Below are 22,193 nucleotides of genomic sequence, written 5' to 3' on the forward strand. Positions count from 1 at the left end.
ATCCCATGTGAAATGGATCAAGAAGCTCTTTCAAACATCTCATTAGCAGCACAGCAGCTGAGAGCAGCCTGACACTCTTAACAGCACCCAAGGGTAGCAGCCTAGCTTTCAAGCACAGCAGCTTTTTGGGGCCAGCACCGAGCTGAGAGCAGGCACTCATCGTGGGAGTGCTGCACATCAGGAACAGCAGCTACGACTGCAGGCGTCTTTCCACAACAGAAGCGGCTTCTCTAGACTGCACATCAAAGCTCTTGCTGTACGATGGACCAGAGACTGCCAAAAACCAGCTAAGCATCCATCTCTCATGCAAGGTTTCCTGGCTCTAGAGTACAAGGATAGAGGGGAACAAATATCTGTCTAAGATCTCAAACAGGCTATGGTGTTACCCAGTCATTCCAGTATAAAACTCATCTGCTGAATTTTTTTGAGGTCTTTATTTTGGGGGTGGGTGGGAAAAGGACTGGGAAAGTAGAGAGAGTTCAGTCTTCTTAATAGGGAAAAGCCTCACTAAGAAAAAAAGTGCCAAAATCATGATATAGTGGTTTTTTAAAGTCTTTATTATGCAGAACATAGAATATATTTGAATGATTTTTTCCCCAAGCATTTTTTTCTCCAGTGTTTTTTTTAAACATGCATTGTTACCTTTTTAAAGCCAATGTACCATCCATTTATCTTTTTCCCTGCCCACAAAGCATCCATATTCATGTTAATCACAAGTGTAAAAAAAATTAGACATCTGGCATAAAATATTTTGGGGGGGGGCATTTAAAAATTTTATCTAAAATGTCTTATCTACAAAAAAATCCAATATATATGTACATTATAGCAACACAGAGGAATAAGAATACAGTGCAATTTAAGATGAAGTGCTGTGACTTGGTAATTCTGCCCAGGGCTTGTGGAAATGTGGGCCACCATTGGCTTTGGGACTGCTTGCCTAAAGCCTCAGGCTCCAGCATTCCTCAGTTCTCTCTCAAGTGGGTCTGAGATTAACAGTGAGAGGCTAGAGATGCATTAAGCTTAATAAACCATTAGGGGGTAGCAGAAATACCATCTGAATAGGATGAACTTTGGCAAAAAAAATAAAAGTTTACAAAGGTCAGATGGCTTGGTGCATGTTTCACCTCACTGTGGGTATTTTTGGAACGGCACCAAGCCTTGGCATATTCATGTGAGACCTGTTCACCTAGCGTTGAGGGAATTAATTTGCTAGCTGCCACTGGTTCTGAAGTCCCTGACTGCCTCAGTAAGTCTCCCACTTTCAGCAGCCCAGGAACAAGTTACCGATGGGAGTACACAGAACTATGTAAGCTGCACAGGGACATCGGGGCAGAGAACTGCACTACTTCTGGCTCCCACATACAGACATCTCCTTAAACAGCTGCTAGCCAGGATCACACACAAACTGAGTTTGGAACCTCTCCCTCCCCAGAAAACAGCAGTACATACTGCTTAGCTAAGAGCACCAAGTATTCTTCCGTGGGTTAAAATCCACTGCATTCTTCAAGGTCAGTCTTAATTTTAATTCTTCATACCAAGAATCACAGTTTAAGGCCTTCAACACACACCACTGTCATCATCTGCTTCACCCAGCCCCATCTGGGGACATAAGCACAACAGCTCCAATGTCTGCAATAAATGCATCTCTTTTCAGTAAATGGTAAAGCACAATACTTCACACAAACACTTTATGTTTGTGCTCTGGTATTATGTCTGAATCCTTGAACAGGTGAGAAACTGCAAGGCTGGGAATGTTTACAGGAATACAAAGCCATCAGAATGGCATTGGAGTTCTTTTGTTCTGTTTTGTTTTTTTAAAACCATGTTTAGGTTATGCAGGTCAAATGACTCGTGCTTTTCCCAAATAGTGGTCCAATGCCACTTGGGTGTCAGGTCCAGCACCAAAGCCACCAAAGCACCTGCCAAGGGGTCATACTAAGAATTCCTGAACAGCTCAGCACTTCACTAGTGCTAAAACAGAACAGACTGCAGGTGCCTCAAATCTCCATGCAGAGGGTGCCATCCACACAGATCCCAGCATGCTTGACACTTTCATAGGCTGAATATAAACTGTAAAAATAATATATATAAACTGCATACATTCTGACTGAACATTGTATATTGGGATACATTTCCACAAGTTTCCTTCTCTGTGATGCAGCAAGAGGGCTCATGCATAGTGCTCCAGATCCAGTGCTGCATGGTGTTCTCTTAGATGAAATGAAGAGTCAGGCTCATGCTTTCTTCCAACCTTTCCTATGAACTCCCTGAATGGATAACATGGCTTCTGAACAAGCAAACAGCCGTAGGCCAAATGCTTTTCAGAAAACTAATTGAAATTTGCACAGGAGGAGAAGAAGTACTTACTTGGTGTGAAAAAGTTTTAGAGAAGTGTCCATTCAGGCACTGAAAACTGCACTCCTGATTTAGGGATACTTGTTCAAGTGCGCATGAAAGATCCCTGTACAGCTGAAAATAAGCAATGATTGATTACCCCTTTTTTCCATCTCTGCAGTATCAATCCTTCATCCACACAGCACAAAATTGCTGATTTTATGGGCACACTTCCTTTGCCTGTTCTTTGTGAAGGTGCAGCTCTGATAGTGAGTATCACATCTGCACTCTTAGAGGAAACAGCAAGAGGAGGATGGATAATGCAATCTCTTCAGGTGTTTGGTCAGCTCACTCCTGAGTCTTTGCCTAAAGCAGAAGCATACTACACCTGTACCTCAAGAACCAGAACTGTTCATTAAGGATGCTACTTAAAAGGGAAAAGATAGAGCAACTAGAGAGTTAAATAAACCATATGCATACTATACAAAAGTTTGTGTTGTGTAAAAAAAAAAATGAAGGCCTTGAATATTCTGACACAAAAAAATTGGTTTTTTCTCTGCCAAAGAACTAAAGGAAAACTACGAATCTGGTTCCTTAAGACAAAGATCTACTTGGGAAAGCCAGTTTCAAACAAGAAGCAGATCTCCCACTTTTTGCTGATGCTTGGTAATAGGAGCTTCTCAATTTTCTTACGAGTGAAAGAATATGGCCATTAGCCTTAAAAACAGTAATGGTTCTAAACTCTTCACTCTACTCAAGAGAGGCAAAAACTTGCTTGCTTAGTTCTTCAGAGAGGTACTGGGAAGGTAACTATTGTATATTTATGAGTAAGTTTAGCCAATATACAGTACTGAGCAAAAATCCTTTGTTCAAAAGCAGCCTTCATTTTCTTTTCAATTTTGCATCTCTTAAGAAATACCAGGAGTCATTTTCAATTAGAATGTCTCTGAAAAGTTGGCAGGGACTGAAGTTTTATTTCTTAAGCAGCTTTTCTTCCTTTGTGATCTCTCAAGATTGGTTCTTTCATTCATTTCTACTGCCAGGAGAAAAAGGAGACAGATTTCTGGTCAGTACATAAATATCAAAGCAGCAATCCATCCTACACATACTGTGACAGCATACATGCTGCAGGTTTGCCTAGCACAAACCCTTACTGGAGTTTTTTCAGTAGATTCAAAAAGGTTTTCTTGGCTTTCAAGCTCAGTGAATTACTGAATAAAAAGTGTGAAATCTTGGGCTTGTAACTCTTACTTTTTCAGAAGCAGTTTCAACAGGTTTCATATTTTTTACCAAACTTTGGCAAAACAGCTTCTCTTGAACAAAAGGCCTCAGAGAGGAGTGGGGGGATTTGCTTTCCAAAAAGGATATGGCAAGGCTGAAATGTAACCAAGTACTTTGCAAATGCTAACTGCCAGAATTATTTCTGAAGTGCCTTTGCAACTCAAAATTCAAAGTTATATGCAGACAGTGTGACACAGCAGACAGAAATGAAAAGGCAGAAGTTTGAAGACCATTTCCTCAACAAGTGCAACTAGAAACCAAATGGACACTAGTAATTTTTGAACACTATTTCAGAAGTATTACACAGGATTTATCTATATTATGATTTTTCCAGATGCTTTTCTCGCTTCCAAAGACAAGCTGCTCTAAAACTGATTCCCAGAGACAAGGTTAAGATTCAACACTTGTAGAATCTATGATAACCCACTTCTAACTTAATACATCACAGTTTCCAAGCTGAGTCAGCTACGCAGCAGACAAACTCACTGCATTTGTGAATGCTTAAAAACAGCTACCTACTGATCCAAGCCTTTAAATTGATCAGTTTTGTCTGCTCTTAAGCTATTTCATGATCAAGTTAATAGGATCAGGGCTGATGTCAGGGCTTCCTGTACTAACCTCCTCTTGTTCCCTAGTACAATCCAGAGAGAAAAAAAAACAAACAGTAAAGCTTCTTGAAGTCAGAAAGCAGGTAATCTGCTGGAATGTTAGAGCTAGTCCTGGGCAGAACATGGATGAGAAATTAAGCTCAGCTAACTGCTGTTTATTAACTCTGCCTGAACATGAGACTATTTCGTAGCTATCCAAGCTGCACATACAGACTTATCAGACTCTGCACTCACTCAGCTCCAGAAGAAGAGCCAACCAACATTAATGGTTTAAGACAGAAACAGTTAACTGAACCTATTTTCAAACAGTCAATTTTAGTTCTTCTCATATAATTAAATTTCTGAAATTCAATGGTAAAAAAAATGAACCAGTGTTTTGAAGTTCCATTACATTAAAATGTATCAAGATCTATAAATGCATGAAGTTAGATAGTCTATAAAATATAAACCAATTCTGCTTTAACTCACCACTTTGTATTTGCAGAACTGCTTGGTTCTAGTGGCCAAAACACTCCCTCCCTGTTAGTTGCAGAGTGAACACTAAAGAACTTTAAAAGAATTATTTTTTTTTCAGCACCACACAAAGAGCTTTGAGTTGCTCTCTGCTTTAGTATTATGATGATCAGTCTGTTTCTAAAACCCCAGTAACCTGCAAAAAGTATTTTGCTAACCCAAGCTGAAGAGCTGGCCCAACCCAACTGACACAATGTTAACATTTTATTATCTTTGCAGAAATTGCATACGTCTAAATATAAAATACAGAAACAAACTATACTGCAACTGACTCATATTTAAAACTTTTGGTACCTTTTTTTTGGATCCATTCTGTTCACTGAAAGAATTCAAGATGTAAATACTAAGTAGCAGACCAGTTCTAAGGTGTGTTGAGCAAAGGCATCTATTTGAAACAGAGGGACAGTATGAAACTTGCAGATAAAGACTTCAAACAGCAACTGGCTCAGCAAACACTCAATTGAGCAGTGTTGATCAGTATGTAACAGAAGTACAAAAGAATAGAGATATTAAACTAAATGCAATTATGAGGACATTCTCTCTCTTCAGAGAGGACCTACAGATATGCAGCTGCCAATGGGGACTTTGCTGGCCAGCCAAAATGTAATGTATATGACTACAAGCTCTCCGTATGCATAACAGGGCCAGTGAAGAACACCTCACAGATGACAAGAAACAGTGAGCTAGCACAGCAAAGGGCAGCAGTCTTTCACAGATCTGCATGGAATAGATGGTTCTCCTAATTGTCACTCCTTGTATAGGCCTGCTTATTGAGGGGGCTTCGTCTTAAGACTAAGCACAAGACTTGCTCTAGTTTGTTTAAACCCAAAGGCTCCCTTCTAGGACTTAGTGACTTGTTCATGACTTTATGATAATTCTAAAGCAAGAGAAACTAAGCTGAAGATGAGAAAGCAACACAAATACAACCCATATTTTTTCTTTTTTTTAAATAGAAGTATTAGAAATAAAACAAAACAAACCCCTCTCCATCACTTACCCTCTATCAAAAGGACAATTAGTGTCAAAACCAGGAGACAATCTGGTATCCATACTGGGAAGGAAAAGAGGCTACAGTTCCAGGAGGCCTTCTGCCTGTGGCTTACAAAACTAAATAATGTTTGGGAACAATGGTCCTGTCAGCGACATGTCAACAACACATTTATTTTAAAAAGGCTAAATTCAAGTTTTAAACATAAGTAACTGCAAATGAAAAAAAAAACCAAAAAACCAACAACTTTGGTTGATTATCCATCTTGTTAAATATGTCAAAGTTAGCAATCAACAGTTTCTCTAGGAAGTCTCCAGAAACAGACAGGTCAGCTCATTCCTAATTGGGAAGATCAGACACCTAGCAGTGACACTGAAAATGCTGCCATGCCAGCGTCACACATGCTCACAACATCTCAGCCAGCATTTGGGAGGCTAATGGTGCATACAAAGTCTGGACTAATCAGCCACAGCTAACTTAGGTTGCTGTGAACTCATTGAGACAAATAAATAAAAAAAAAAGCAACAAGAAAAAAATAAAGCCAAGCACCTCTAGGGCCAGACCCTGAAGACATAGAAATCAAAGAATTTTTTTCTCCTCTCCCTATTTACAAAATGCCATTTAGAGCTGATGTGGCCACTTCAGTATTGTGAGGAAATGTCTCTTATCCTAAGCAGTCATAAGTGTGCTGTTCACAGATGCTGTGGCCTGTGTGCCACGGAGTGTCCCATGGGGTGTGTCCCTCCCACTGAGGCACATGGAGGGAGCTCAGTCTTCTGTTTCTTCATATGTGGTCTCGTCAAACGGTCGGTCCAAGAGAGGTACCAAACGGCGACGGGAATATTTCAGTTGCAAAAGATCCCCAACTTCATTGATTTCTTTTAAAGCCTGACAAAGAGACCACAGTAGATCAGCAGAGGAGACAGATGCAAATTATCCACACATCTACCTTTATGCATGCCTGCAGACTGCTCTGACAGCCATTTTACTTTAGATTTTACTGTGCTAGAAGCCTTAGAAGTGCATAGGATTTTCTTTTCATTTTAGCATTCAGATATTTTGAGACCACGTAAACAGCACTGGTCACTTAACTGACAGTGCCTATGCATCCACGTGACTACCCCAGTTCCCGAACAGGATTAAAATATCCAGCAAACCCCATGATATTCACAGACAGAAAAACAGAATACTGTTCTTCCCTTCCTGGAGGTAATGAAGCTAAAATAGAAAAAAAAAAAAAAAAAAGTACATTTTGTTTGAGGTTTGACTCCTCTTTATGCATCATTCAGTTTGAAAACAACCTGTGCTACCAAACCAGATCTACAGTATTTTTTAAATTGCAAAATAGCAAAGACAAACTATAATAGTGAGCCAACAAGTTCTATAGATGCATGTTATATCTACATTTGGTTAATTTGCATTATCCATATACAACTACAGATGAAAGCTGTGTGTCATAAACAACACGGCAAAGGAGATTTTTGCCAGACAATCCAAGGAAAGAAAAATAAAAAGTTATTCTGGGCAGGACCCTAAACATTTTCTCCTTGGAAAGCAAGTCCCACTGAGGTTGCCACAAAGGCTGCACTCAAGCAACTGATGGCCCAGAAAATTCTACTGAATTAGCACAGCCTTTCATCATTTTGACCTGAACTCAAATATTATGAAGTTTACCAGAGATCAAACATCTGCTTGCGTAAGGAATGAGGGAAGTCCCAGCTCAATTAATCATACTTCCATTATGTTGCAATCTCTGATAAGAAATTGGTCCACACACAATAGTGTCTGTTAAAAGCCAAATCCTAAACCTAATTTCTCTTCAGAACACTCCTAGAGCAAACTACAAAATACATCAGTTGCTGCAGACAAATCTGTGATGGCACTAGCACGTGATGCTAGTTATTTTATATAGGCAAGTGACAAAAATTAATTCAGAAGATCACTTTCAAGTCCATTATGACTTTTTTTAATTCAAAGGTTGACATTCTTTGTTGCCATGACTTGTAAATTTATTGAGATAGGTACATTCAGCATTGCTTCAGAATGTCACTAATTCAACACTGATGCTCCAATCTGCGTCAAATGCTTGTCTCTTGAGGACAGTTGGAAGATGGGGGTTAATAGCTCTACATATTTTTTCTTCCTAAATGGATAGTTCAAGTTTTTGTTTCTTTAAACAATGGCCCTTCATGCTTGTTATATCTGGCAGCAAAAACCTCTGCACTCTAAAATCTGGGGGAACGACAAACCCAGAAGTTGGACCTCAGTAAAAACAAAACAAAACAAAAGTGTGGGCACAGTCTGCCAGAGCCTTAAGTAAAGATCCCATATGGAAGCAATTTAAAGCTGAATTTCTGTTGAAAGAGTATGTTAACTGTTATTCTTGAATGCAGATTTAGGATTTTATTAATTTAAAACAAAAAGGACCATGTGACCAGCAAAGACTACAAAGGAAATGGCATTGGTGTACTCTGACTTGAGGAGAGTGTAATATATTTTTCATCACTGAAAAGAAAGCACAGCCCACAGCGATGCAGGTTATGAGGGACTTCACTCTGATCCTAGGCCAAATATTTTTAGGCAAGGAAGTTTTATTTACATAAAACAGTTAAAATTTTAACTAAGTACTGTTCCTCATCATGTGGGTGTATTTAATAAGAACAAGGAAGCATTACAAATATCAGTATTTGCAAGAGAAGCCTCTCTTCCCTATGCTTCAAACCTGGTAAAGTTTTGTTTAAAAAAATACCACAAGAGCCCTAGTTAGCATCCATGAATACAAAGGTGGGATACCAAGTTGTCCCTCTGTCAGTGACTTGAAGAAGCTTTCTGCCAGCTCTCCCTAAGTCCATTCATTTTAGTTCTTCCTCCTCCTGGATATTGCTGCCACAGTTAGCAAGGGGGATTAGACCTGAGGTGTGCCTTAATGATTAGCTGCCTGAAATCAATCCCTTTTCACTACATCACAAGAAAACACTGCACAAAGTCACTGACACAAAGACTTGCTCCTTATTAACTCCTCTTGCCAATTTTCTGGGTTTTGAGCATGCAGCTATTTTGAACCATAAAGGGGGTTACTCTAACTTGGAAAAAAGCCTCCACATATTGAGCTAAATCAGGATTTCTTCATTCACTTCAAAATTCACACCTCATTTTGCTCTGGATTAATTTTCTTAGCAGACAAGCTCTAATATATTGAACAAGCATTTCCTCAATTTAGTACATTTAACACTTACAGAGGTACTTTAGCAATAAATCTTACGTTAAGTGCATAAAATTTGAAACTTTTTTTGGAAAATGCAGAAAGAATTGACAGGAAAAGAGGTTTTTAAAACAGAGTAATAAAAGTTACAGATAGATTTTGGAAGAATGCAAATGTGGTATTTATACAGACACTGCAAAAGCAGCTTATTATGGCAAAGGCCCCAGCTAGTCACTAAAAGAGAAAGCCAAGAACCTAACCAACTGTAAAACTGCACAATTGCTCAGGTAGTGCCTGCACATCAAGTTTGTACAGTTTCAGTTTTAGAAAGAGTATGTCAATTTGCAGAAATATTATTTCAGAGACTTCAGTTTTCTTTATTTTCATTCCTCCCATCTCTTATCCATTCAACCTCACTCCATGCCACCTGTCCCAGAAGTTACTGCTCCCTCATTTGTGTCAATGAACTCAGGTCTATTACCACACTCTGAGCCAAGTCTGATACTATTTATTTTATACAGGGCAAAAGGAAGCAAAGGAGAGGGTCTTCTCTGGAAGTACTGGTTCCAAACCTTTATTTGGAATAGAAACAACTAAATTGAGATATTTAAGGGAAGAGTAGTGGGACAAGTAGCTGGGAAGGAATTCCTTAAGCAGTCTGTTGTTGGAGTGTTAGGGAATTTGTCACAGGCAGAAACAACTCAGGAGCAGCAAGTACAGCACTGCAGATACATGGCAGGGTGATACTACTCAATGACACTACACATACATTACAAAACTGCTCACACCACACACCACCTTACTAATTTTTTAAAAGAAATTAAATTAAAAAAACTTGTCATTTTAAGCTGTTGATTTTTATGTAAGTTTTGTAGCAGTCAAGTGTGAAAAGGTTGAGGTTGAGTCTATTTTTTTTATAAGGCATTAGTAACTATCTGTTAGATATCCTATTTGCTGTTCACATGTTGAACTGTTACCACCTGATCATATTTGGACATGGGGCATGATTTCTCCTTCCTAACTCTGTGACTACTCCCGATCTCCTTGTCCACAAAATGTTCAAAAATAGTTTCAAGATATTTTTCTCCACAATCTTCTCAAGATAGAGGTAAGGATTTTTAACCTGCAATTCCTTACACTTTTTTGCTCTTCTTCAAGAAGAAGGTGACATTGGCTGTCTTCCAGTCCTCAGGAGCCTCCCCCAGCCACCATGAACTCTTCTTCCAAAGATGATAATCAAGAGTGGCCTTGCAGTGACAGCCAACTCCCTCAACACTCGTGGATGCAGCTCCTCAGGTCCCATGGACTTGTGCATGTTGATTTCATTTAGATGTTCCCTTATTTGGCCTCCTTCACACCAAAGGTAAGTCTTTACTGCTCCATACTTTTCCACTAATCTCATGTGGTCTCAGGATTCCTAAGTCTCACCAGAAGACTGAGACAACAAAGGCACTGAGTACCCTTTGCCTCTTGAATTTCTCACCTGCTTTCCCTGTGCCATTCAGCAGCAGTCCTCCACATTTTCTCTACTCTTTCTCTTGCTACTAATGCCCCATAAAAGCTCCGCCTGCTGCATTTGATGTCCTTTGACAGACTGAGTTCCAGGTGGGCTTTGGTTTTCCTGACCCCATCCCTGGTTACCTGTCTGTGCCTGCACCTCTTATACACTTTCATGATATATTTTTGTTGGTTTGTTCATCCATGCAAGCTTCCTACCACATTTCCTCTCCTTTAAATCAGGATAGATCATTCTTCAGGGAAGGAGTGGGGAGGAAAAATCAATTAGCTGTCCTGGACACCTCAGCTCTTTGAGACTGTATCCTATGGGATTTTTTCAAGTAGGTCTCTGAATAGGATAGAGTCTACTCCAATGAAGTCCAAATTCATGACTCAACCTAGTTTATATTCTGAGTCACAGACCCTAAAAGTGGGGGAAAAAGTGCAATGCAGAACTTTGGCAGTGCCTAAGACAGCCTTTTTCATGTCCATGAAAAAAGATTATTCAGAAGACTCAAAACTGAATGTAGCTACCACACCAAGACATACTAAGAATAATGAGACTTATTTGTATCTTTCAACTCTGTTAGTCAGAGAGTAACCACCCCCTTTACACTTTGAAGGCAGCATCTCCCAACTCTGATGCAGGCCTCCTCTGAGGGGACCTCCATTCTCCCTGCAAGTGCTGGTAAGGGTAAGTAAGGCATTGCATGTGGTACAGACTCACTAGGACAGGGACATTTAAGATACAGTGCTCTGAAGCTTTAAACAAGAACGGGAATAGTAATCTCTGGAATAAAAATTCTCACTCGTAATCATGTGCACCCTTTTGAGAGCAATATAAATGTTTTGGAGATTCTCAGGCCTTTTAATTTTTTTTTCTCTTACCATTAACACCTAGGGTCAGAAGATGCAAAATGTTTCCTTCTAACCACTTTAATGCAAAGTATAGCCTTTAAAGAGGGTAAAAAGCATTGTCTCACAGGAATGAGACTGTCTCCTTTTAAAATAGGAAAAGTCCATTCCACACTGTTGAAGCAAGGAATGAGGTGGAGTCATTGCCAGCTCTATTGCAAAGGGCTTTGAAGATTAGGTGCAGCCATGCTGTGTACCAAACATTGAACCAGCGTACAAACCCCAGACTATTGTTGTATCTGTTTATTAGCAGGCATGAGCAGAAGGAAGACAAGATGAGATACTTACTGTATCAAGCATCTCTTTGGTATGAGCTGCAGACAAACAGAATCTGGCTCTGGACTCGATGATGGGGGTGGCAGGGAAGCCCACGACCACAACACCGATGTTCCGCTTCAGCATCTCACGCCCAAACGCGCTGCCAGAGAGGAGGAGACAGTCACAGTTACTGCAGTGCTGGCAAAGCAGGAGTGTAAGGACTCGGTATGGTAACCCACACAGGCCTCTGCTGCAGCAAGGCTGTCACACCATGGTTTGGAGCTTCCAGTGCTTTCTTTTTGGAGGCAGAAATGCCAGCGCACAAAAGCCTTTTTTAAATTCAGTCCCAAGGTGGTCCTTCTCAAAAGGTTTCAGTGTATTAAGTTCTAACAAAGATGAAAGATTATATGTGGCAGAGACCGGTCTTTTAGCAGGCTGTTTCTAAATGGATTTGTAACCTAAGCTTGGAAATCTTTCCAAAAGGAAAAAGTGATTTTGGCTCAGAGGTTTGACTATACAAGGAACCCCTCATGCTACAATGCCCCAAAGCGGATGTTTCTGCAATTTCAAGATGTTTTGTTTTCATGAATTTAATTTTATTAAAGTACATTATTGGCATCACAGAATGTACCACTTTATAAGTATCATGGGCACAACTGAATCACCACAGTAAATTGAGATAATCTAATATGATAACTAATATTTTTAGGGAAGGTGCAAAAATATCATGCAACTGTCACACACTATCTTCAATAAAACAAATTCTTAAGGAGACTAAAGGAAGTAGTGGCTGTGACTTATACAATGAGAGGCACAAAGATCTCGATCGGATCTGTAATGGCAGTGCAGTTGGGGGTGTTTCTAGAGGCCACAGGATCTGGTTAATCCTTTCTGAACAGACCTTGTTGTGAGAAGTAGCAATGAACTTAAGAGGTTTATAAGGACATATAAAATAACATTCTTTTACTAGGTCTTTAAATTTTCTGCCACAACTATTTTCCTTATAAATAGGTGCATCCTGATACGCTTCATTTTGTATTCATTTACTACTCTCAAACTGTTATAAAAACAGGCTACAAGGGACAAAGAAAAGATCAAGTAAATCCGATGCAGATCCTAAGGACCAACTCTCATCACAGATCTCTGTTCTTGCTCATTTTAAGTAAGATACTGGCCCAACTACTCAGCTAATAAATATTTCCATGAACCTTTCCATGGAAAAGATTGTATTGACTGGTAGAGGAGCTGGGCAGTGGAGCTGGGCTGCCTCTGTGTGCTAGACATGTAGTCTGCACCCGTAAAGGTAACGTGCCTTTTAAAACTCTGTTACACTGAGAAGGATGGAGAAAGAGGTTATCTAGCTTCCTAAAAAGTGCCAGATTGAAGCCTGAGCTAGTCAAGCACTAGAGATGTTGAGTAAAGCGTAAAATGAAATTATGTTTTCCAAATTTGAAAGTGTTGATTGAGCACTGCATTATAAAAATCCTGAAAAGTAGCGATCAAAGCTAAGCCATCCTTGAAATCAGGTTTTTGTTTATGTTGAAAAAATTTTCAATATATATTTTACGTATCCTTCTTGTAGAGTTTTAGTCTTAATTATCCACACAGCACTCCACAAATCTGCAAGAATTTATAAACCTATGTGCTACAGTTGTTTTAGTAGTTACCATACCAATGCCTCAGTGATTATATCTAAACCTCTTAAAAGTAGGGATTCATTAAATACATGTTGTTGTGTCCCATCATGTTCCATCCCCACTGTTTTTCCTTTTCTAATTTTCAAAGTTCATCAATGAAAATGTTGGCTATTTCTGATCCAGGAGCTAGTTGAAAGACTTCCTCCAGAGACTTTTAATGTTAATTTCCATTCAATTTCAGCTCCTCTTTAGCACATTTATACACTTTACATATAAATATAATGGAAACACACAATCCAAACTTTAAAATGTGACACACAGAGGCAAAATTTCTTCCCTGAAGTGCTTTCTTGATGTCCCCAAGCTACAAGCCTCAGTTTTCTCAAGATCACTTATAGCAGTTCCATATTTTATAGGACTCAGTAATGATCATAAAAGCAAAAATCAAACAAATGTTTTCCTATACTTAGAAAACTCTTCAGATTCTTATACCAAGTGTAGCTTTAAAGAAGATGGGTAAGAAGTTTTGCTATCAAACGTACCCAATTTTTGCTGGCATGTACAGCATCAGAGGCACAACAGGGGAATCTTCATTTCCATAGATGATAAAGCCCATTTCTTTCAGTCGTCTCCTGAAATATCTCGTATTCTCTGCTAGCTGTTGCACACGTGCTCTCCCTAGAAAAGAATTGAAGGTGAGACTGAACTCAGTTGCCATAAGTCACATCCATAACTGCAACACAAGCCCTCAAACTAAAGTGCAAGACATTAATATCCTTGCTTGTGCTTATGGAAGCGTTAAAAATAAACGCAAATTGAGATTTGTACTTTCTTCTCCTTCATGTAACCAAGATTATTCATGCATTTTCTGACAAGTCTGAATGGATCAAGAAAGGCACAACTATCAAGTCCAAGCACTGCCTACTTTTTCCGTGTGAGGTTTTCCTGCAATCAAGAGGCACCTGGCAAAAAAAAGGCAGTTACCTGCTTTTAAACAAGAGTCAAAGTTTTCTCAGAATTCATTAGTAACTGCATCTTGAAGAAGAGTTTGCTTACACTTTGAATAAATAATGGAAAACCTATTGAATCAGCTGGTGTTGTTCACATGTTTTATCCTGCTTGCCTGCACTATTGTAAATTACTACTTTCCTCTTTAGATCTCTTTGCTGAACTATCACGTGGCTGCTCCCTAACCTTTTTCAGTTAAAATGAGCTGGGTTTAAATTAAACCGATTACTTCTGATAATCCAGCTCACTTCAGTTACGTGGCAGCAGCCAATTTATCATGTATTCAGTCATTTCTGTAGGGATTCTTTGCTATTTGTCAAAACTAGTACACAGGACATTAGACATCTAGTACAATTTAAATATTTCCAATGTTCAGATACACGTATAGAAGAACCTATTTATCCGTTAATTAAATTCTAGCCGAGCACACTGTACTATGATCCTGTGTTGCCCAGAAAAAGGTTCACATCATCTCACTTAAGCAGATCATAATACATTTCTGATCAACTAATACTCTAATGTGCTTATGAGATTAAGCACTATGCCTTTGATGAGACTATAATAAGTAACACTTAGCTTACTTGTCTCTGGTCCACAAAGTATATTTCTGGATAACTGATTACCCAAACACTGCCTTTCCCAGGTGGGTGATTCATAAATTGAACCACTGAATGTACAGCATGCAGATCTCTGCCACACAGAGAAGGTGGCTGCTAGACATTCATCATCTTCCTTTAAAGTTGTAGATAACATAAAGTGATTAACTAACAGGAATGCCAGGTCTCAAAGAAACATCCAACACCCACACAGCTCTGCTCCAGGCCAGAACAAATGTACTTTTAAGACCTATATAGTATTTGTTGCCAAGAGGATCAGACATTCCACCCACAACCAGGCAATCAAAAGCAAAACCCCATCAAAGGCATAGCATAAGAAAAAAAGGTGAAACCTATTAAGTTTGCAAAACTTGGCCTATCGTTAGTAGGTAGAAGCTGCTATTTTTAATAGCACTGACTGCCACTTAAGACATCTCTTCTTCTCCATTAACAGCATTATTTCTTAATCTTTTCTCCCCCACAGTTTCTCCAGAAGCTTAGTTCACCTTCCCCAAAAACCAGTAAGATTTCAGTAAAACACAAAGGCTTCTTAAACTTCTGAAACTACATTTTTAATTTATTCATATCAGATCCTCTGCTGCAGACCCAGGTTTCTCTTATGCTTTCAGACCAATTATTTGGTCATTTTAAATAACCCAGACTGCAAAATGAAGTTGAGAAGAAGAAACAAACTCAATAAAATTAAAAGAACCAAGCTAACTGCAAGATACTAAAAATATTGGGCCAAAAGCCACTACTTGCATTTCTAATATTGAGGCAATCAATAAATACACAAGTGTCCACAGCAAACTACATGCAGAAAAAAAGCTATTTTGGCATCTTCTGAGAAATCTGCATCTGCACATCTCCTACTCGGAAATGCAACAATTTTTGATATGTCAGGTCAGTGATGTACAATTGCAACAAATCACAAATCAGATTTCATGAGCAGTAAGGTAATATACACAGCTGCTGTGATCAGCTCCTCTCCCAGGACAAGGAATGCCATATAGGCATCTTCTCTGTGTTCCCATAAAGCATGGAGTTTACAGTGTTGAAGCAGAAGGAATTTCATCACCTGTATGGTTTTCCCCTCTACACATTCACACCCCTTTCCATGTTGTTGGGATCCTTCCACACTAAAGATTAAAGAGCAATCTTAATTTGTAGTTGGCAACTGCTTCACAGTCTTCCCTAAACTCCTACCAATAAAACCAGGTTATGATTCTAGATTTGTCCTTATAGATTGAAGATTGCTTTGCAATGTAAACAAGTCTCAAGAACGAATCTTTCAGTTCTCTACAGAGATGTAATCACCTATTAAAAGCAACTGACAGATTTGGAAGATGTTGCCTTCTTTAGTTTTGTGACCTCAAAAGTCTATCAGCTTTTACTTCACCCTAGAGCCATCAAGTAATTTAATGAAATCATTACTCATTTAAAAACTTGTGGCTACAATAATATTACCAAGAACTTGAAAATATATTCAGTGGCATCTCTACCCAATGGCTCAATACCCATCACATGTCATTACTATCTGAAGAGAACTGTAGTTGCAGTGAAGCAAAGAACCAGGGATCAAACAAAACTTGAGCACAGGTTCTTTGTCCTCTGCTTGCCTTTCTCCCAGCATTCTGTGCAAGTACTCTTCTCTGTACTTCAACTTGTTTAATCTCCTACTCCACTATAAAATCCTACACTTGGAAGAGTGATTCCACATGCAAATTGAATAGGGTTTGCAATATTATGCAACAAGCATATATCCACTGTTCGGCTCTACCAACATTTGCTGGTTCAGCCCCGTTGGTACCCACAGGTGTAGCAGGCTGTTGATGGCTAGTACAGTTCCACCATGTTTTCTGGGACCACAAAGACAAACCAAACAGTGCGGAAAGAGCAGTGAATAGGTATCATTGCTAATCCCACTCGCAACCCAAACAGTGCTTGAACACTCAAACAGGACCTCTAAATCCCTTCCCAGCCCAAGCATCTCCTGAAGGTTAGAGCTTTGTCCACAACTGCTCAGCTGTAGGCCTAGAAAAATTGTCAGGACTGCATAACTCTCCAGTAACTGGCTTTTTTGGCAGTATGCAGCTGCATTTTTAAGACCATGCAAAAAAGGCCAGATCAGACACCACCCTGCCAACTGTTCTTGCATAGAAATTGTGCAATGATTCTGGTAATGTCCTTTCATCTAGGAAACTGGAATGTGAAGACCTTCAGCAAAGGAAGGAAAGGGGGGAAAAAAGGGATGATTACTGGAACTGAGTTCTTCAAAAGGTTAAAAATACTAGAACTGTTTATCAGATCAACTCATCTCAAGTCCCTCATGGGTCCTGTAAATGGCTTAAACTAGCTTCTGACAGAACAACATTGAAATTAGAGGATAACTAATAACTTTTACTGTACTTCTATACCCTTTTGCAAATTTACTACAGTCATATCAAGATTGCTCTTACAATTTAGTAAAATACTTCCTTGCTAGTAGTAGCCTGGGCATCATTTAGTCTCAAGTGCACATATATCTCCTAAAGAACATGCTGTCATTGTATCAGAAGTAAAGTCACATGCCATCTAAAGGGGAGAAACACTCTCCTGTCACAACTAAACAATATAAGAAGCATTCTTTAAAAAATGCAGCTAGCATGCACCTTAAGAAAAAAATAAATTCCAACACCCTAGAGAAAGTAGTCCATTATGAATCTGAAATTACATGAGATGAATATTCCTTGCAGCCATTAGAAGTAAATTAGCATCTTTGCCAGAACAGGTTCCCACAGGCTAAAGCAACGACCCTGAGATTAGCTCAGATGATTAGAGCATGGTGCCAATAACGCCATGGCTGTGGGTCCATCCAATATCTGTATAGGCCATTCATTTAAGAGCTGGACTTCATGATCCTTGTGGGTCCCTCCCAACTCAGGATATATAGTGGTTCTGTGAATAATTCTTCATCACTTGGGGAGGTGGTACTCTAGAGGTCATAATGCTCAGAAAGGCAGAAGTTAGAATGAAAACAGGAAGCAGAGAAGGTAAAGTTACTGAATGCCTTCTTTGCATCGGTCTTCACTGACAAGACCATTCCTCAGGAATCTCTGACCTGGTCTGAAGACCAGGAAGGGTAAAGGAGTATTGTAAAGATGACTCTTCCCCCTGGTGAAGGAGGATTGGGTTAGAAAAAACCTAAGGAGACTTAACATCCACGAGTTCATGGGCCCTGACAGGATGCATCCACAACTATCGAGAGAGCTGGTGGACACCACAGCAAGGCAGCTCATGATCATGTTTGAAAGGTCCTGGTGATCAGGAGAGCCCAGGAAACTACCTGCTAGTCAGCCTCACCTTAATCCCAGGAAAGGTGAGGGAGTACCTCATTCTGGAGACCATCTCCACCCACATGGATGACCAGAAGGTGATCAGGAACAGTCAGCATGGATTCACTAAAGGTAAATCACGTTTGAGAAAAGTGATTGACTTCTGTGATGAATCAACTACTTGGATGGATGTGGGGAGAGAAAGCATATTGTCTGCCTAGACTTCAGCAAGACTTTTGACACCATCTTTCACAACATCCTCACAGGCAAATTCAGGAAGTGTGGAATGGATGAGTGGACAGTGAGGTGGACTGAGAACTGGCTGAATGGCAGACCCCAGAGGGTTGTAATTGGTGGCAGAAGGTCTAGTTGGATACCTGCCACCAGTGGTGTCCTCCAAGGTCCAATACTGGGCACAGAATTGTTTAACTCGTTCATCAGTTACTTGGATGAAAGATATAAGACACCTCATCAGCAAGTTCACTGATGACATGAAAGAGCAGCCAATACCACAGAGGGCTGTGGAGCCCTTCGGAAGGACCTCAACATGTTGGAGAGATGGGCAGAGAAGAACTGTCTGAAAGGCAAATGCAGGGTTCTGCATCTGAGGAAGAACAACCCCATGAGAAGAAATTCTTTATTGTGCAGATGTCTGAGCACGGTAACAGATTGCCAAAGGAGGTTGTGGATTCTCCCTCATCAGTATCACAGACGGAACTAGGTTGGAGAAGACCTTTGAGATCATCAAGTCCAACTTATGACCTAACACCTCCCCATCAACTAAACCATGGAACTGAGTGCCATGTCCAGTCTTATTTTGAACACATCCAGGGATGGTTACCCCACCACCTCCTGCGGCAGATGATTCCAGTGCCTAATCACTCTTCTAGTGAAGATTTTTTTTTGATGTCTAACCTGAACTTCCTCTGGCACAGCTCAAGACTGTGTCCTTTTGTTCTGTCAGTGGTTGCCTGGGAGAAGATACCAACCTCCACCTGCCAACAGCCATCCTTCAGGTAGTTGCAGAGAATGACAAGGTCTCACCTGACTCCTTTTTTCCAGCCTAAACAACCCCAGCTCCCTCAGCCACTCTTCACAGGGCTTATGTTCCAGACCCTTCACCAACCTCGTTGCCCTCGTCTGGATGCATTTGAGCATCTCAATGTTCTTCCTAAACTGCAGGGCCCAGATATTCAAGAAATGTCTGAATACAATCCTCTGCAAAGTGTTCAAGGGTAACCCTGCTTGAGCAGGATGGTTGGACAGAATGACCCATGGGGGACCCTTCCAACCTTATCTAGTGTGTGATTATGTTCGTACATAAGAGATATTTAAGCACATTTCTTCTTGAAGTAGAAATTGAGTTGATATTGACTATAATTATCAGCAGGGTAAAAAGGGAGCTGCACATCCCACCACAGTACATCTAAACTCCTTTTGCAATGGATTTACCAATGACACACAACAACAGAGAAAGTCACCTGCATTTAACCTCACACTTTCATAAAAGCTCATGCTTAAACTAACAGTCCAGATACTTAAGGATTCTTATACAACCCATATTGGCAAAATTATGTTTATTAATAAATAAACAACAATTGCTCAGCAATTAAAAATTTTTGCAAGGCCAGGATGAACTTAGCCTTTGGAAAAAAAAAGAAGACAGTTCTCAGAGCTGATGTCCATGTAACTTCTCAATTCCATGTTAACAAAAAAATCATCTTTACAAAGAACCCCAAGAATTTGTGGAAGTTACTCTCTCACAAAAATCTAGTATTTGTAACATTTCTGTCACCTATTAAGGTTGATAAATAAGCTATCATAGATGGTATTGGATGCAAAAGAAAATTCAGTTCAACCAGGATGTACTTGTTTCCCTCCCCCCGCCTTGATCTCTATGCAGTAGTTGAAGAGCAATCACAAATCTGTTCTAAACAGTGCAACACTTCATCAGCATGGCTTTTTGAGAAATAAAAAGCATGTTGTATTATACACAGAGAGACTGCCCTCTGACACTGAACTCAGAGGGGCAAACCAACTTCAGACAGGCAAAACCACACACAGGCAGGATTTTATCTGCTTGTCACACTAGGGATCACTGCCTCCTGGATCTAAAACAAAGATACTTACTGCACTATAAAGGAAGCTTTACATTTTTAATTAGTTCTTACAAAGACTTCAAGGCAAAATTGTTGGACACATCTTGAAAAATGACTCCTCATCAGTGAAACTCTTAAGTTTTATGCAGAAGCTCTTGTTGGTCAACAAATACCAGTTCACATTAGGCAGCTATGATGAAGTTACTCTATATTCTTTCATTAACCAATTGTGCAGATGCTCAACACTAATATTAGTTTTATTATTGCAGCCTTTAACCCATTTACTTTGTTGTCAACATGGAAAGAGAGGCTAAACTAAGCAATTTCATGCCTTTGCCTTATGTACTGATTCAAAACTAACATATTTGCTTTTAATGATGAAATGAAAAATGTAGAATTAAAAAAACCACCCTTGATACAAACAGATTGGAATTCAGTACATGCAGAATCATTCCACTTGTGACACGTATTTACTGGCCCAGTTACTCAGTCCCTCAATAACAGGTCATGCTGTAATGCAATCAAACACCTTCAGGTTCAGTTTCCATTATGTGATCAAGAAAATGAAAACATTTATTAGCAGAGATTTATAAGAATTCTGTAAGAACTGTCCAGATGTAGTCTGACAGTAGCATTCAGCCTCTGGTAAGACTCAGTATGTGTCTAAAAAGAAATAGGTTTTGTTAACAAGATTGTCAGGAGCATATTAAAGATGTTTTAAATCACTCAAAGAAAATGGTAGCAAGTTAATATCAGATCCATAAGGAACCTTTAAGATGAAAATATTAATTCTTAGTGGAAAAGTTGCTTTCAGTCTCTATTGTAATTCACTTCACATTGTTTTTCAAGATGTTTCCATCTTACAAATTCTTGCCAGGTGTTGGAGGTGAGAAGCATTATATTAACTACTGATAGATGTGCCATCCTTAATTTGTGGCAGAATCATTTACCTTAGTAGAGCTTATTTAAGTCAAGGAAGGGATGTATCCAGCAATCTGCTTACCTTGCCAAATACCACAACTTCACTGCTGTTAGCATGACCTCTGCAGATACTCTTTGCTAGGAGGGCTATGAATTTTATAGGACTGCTTATCTCAGCAGATTTCTTGTCTTCTCCTCTCCTGATAGCCACAATCCAGGGAATATAATAAAACTTTTCCCTTCTTTGTACAAATGCTTTCCCAGAACTAAACAAGTTTTGGTCTTAGAACTAAAAATAAAAATCAAGCTAACTAAAAGAAGGTACCTGGCCAACTAAATGCTTATGAGGATTATGGCAGCTCTGAGTGCATGTACACACAGAATGGGTAAGGAAGGGACCAAGGTGGGTCATTCTGTCAAATCTCCCTGATCAAACAGGGTCAGCCTAGAGCACTTAGCAAAGGATTGTATTCAGACATTTCTGTAGTATCTCCAGTGAGGGAGACACCACAGCCTCTCTGGGCAATCTGTTACAGTGCTCAGTCATGTGCACAATAAAGAATTTCTCCTCATATCCAGGTGGAACTTCCTGTGCATCAGTTTCTGCCCATTGCCCCTTTCCTTGTTCCTTGGCATTACCAAGAAGAGCCTGGATCCTTCCTCTTGGCACTCTCCCTTCAGATACTTGTGTACATCGCCAAGGTCCCCTCCCAGCTGTCTCTTCTCAAGGCTGAACAGGCCCAGCTCCTTGAGTCTTTCTTCATGAGAGAGATGCTCTAGTCCCTTAATCATCTTAGTTGCTCTCCACTGGACCTGTGTCAGGAGCTCCAAGTCTCTCATGTCCTGAGGAGCCCAGAGCTGGACACAGCACTCCAGCTGTGGCCTCACCAGGGCTGAGTAGAGGGGCAGGATCACCTCCCTTGACCTGCTGGCAATGCTCTTCCTGATGCACCCCAGGACACCACTGGCCTTCCTGGCCACAAGGAAGGGCACACTGCTGGCTCATGGACAGCTTGTTGTCC

The 22,193-nt window shown here is 39.9% G+C and overlaps 1 protein-coding gene across 2 annotated transcripts in view; it reads right to left on the reverse strand.

The window, feature by feature from the left end:
• Window positions 1-536: 536 nt before the first annotated feature.
• SPTLC2 (serine palmitoyltransferase long chain base subunit 2) overlaps window positions 537-22,193 on the reverse strand; it is a 77,980-nt gene continuing 56,323 nt past the window's right edge. Inside the window, exons 10-13 of one of the 2 annotated variants that reach the window (XR_003946205.2) lie at window positions 13,776-13,911; window positions 11,627-11,756; window positions 5,734-6,612; window positions 537-3,370 (exon numbers count right to left, since the gene is read on the reverse strand). Coding sequence is in view for 1 of the 2 variants with exons in the window: in XM_030240222.2 (XP_030096082.2) it covers window positions 6,493-6,612; window positions 11,627-11,756; window positions 13,776-13,911 (386 nt within the window). In the remaining variant the exon portion in view is untranslated. Of the gene's footprint in view, window positions 6,613-11,626; window positions 11,757-13,775; window positions 13,912-22,193 lie in introns of both variants that reach the window. The other variant, XM_030240222.2, reaches the window with a different exon arrangement.

The sequence above is a fragment of the Serinus canaria genome, chromosome 5, assembly GCF_022539315.1.
Source record: "Serinus canaria isolate serCan28SL12 chromosome 5, serCan2020, whole genome shotgun sequence".
NCBI classification, from domain to species: domain Eukaryota; kingdom Metazoa; phylum Chordata; class Aves; order Passeriformes; family Fringillidae; genus Serinus; species Serinus canaria.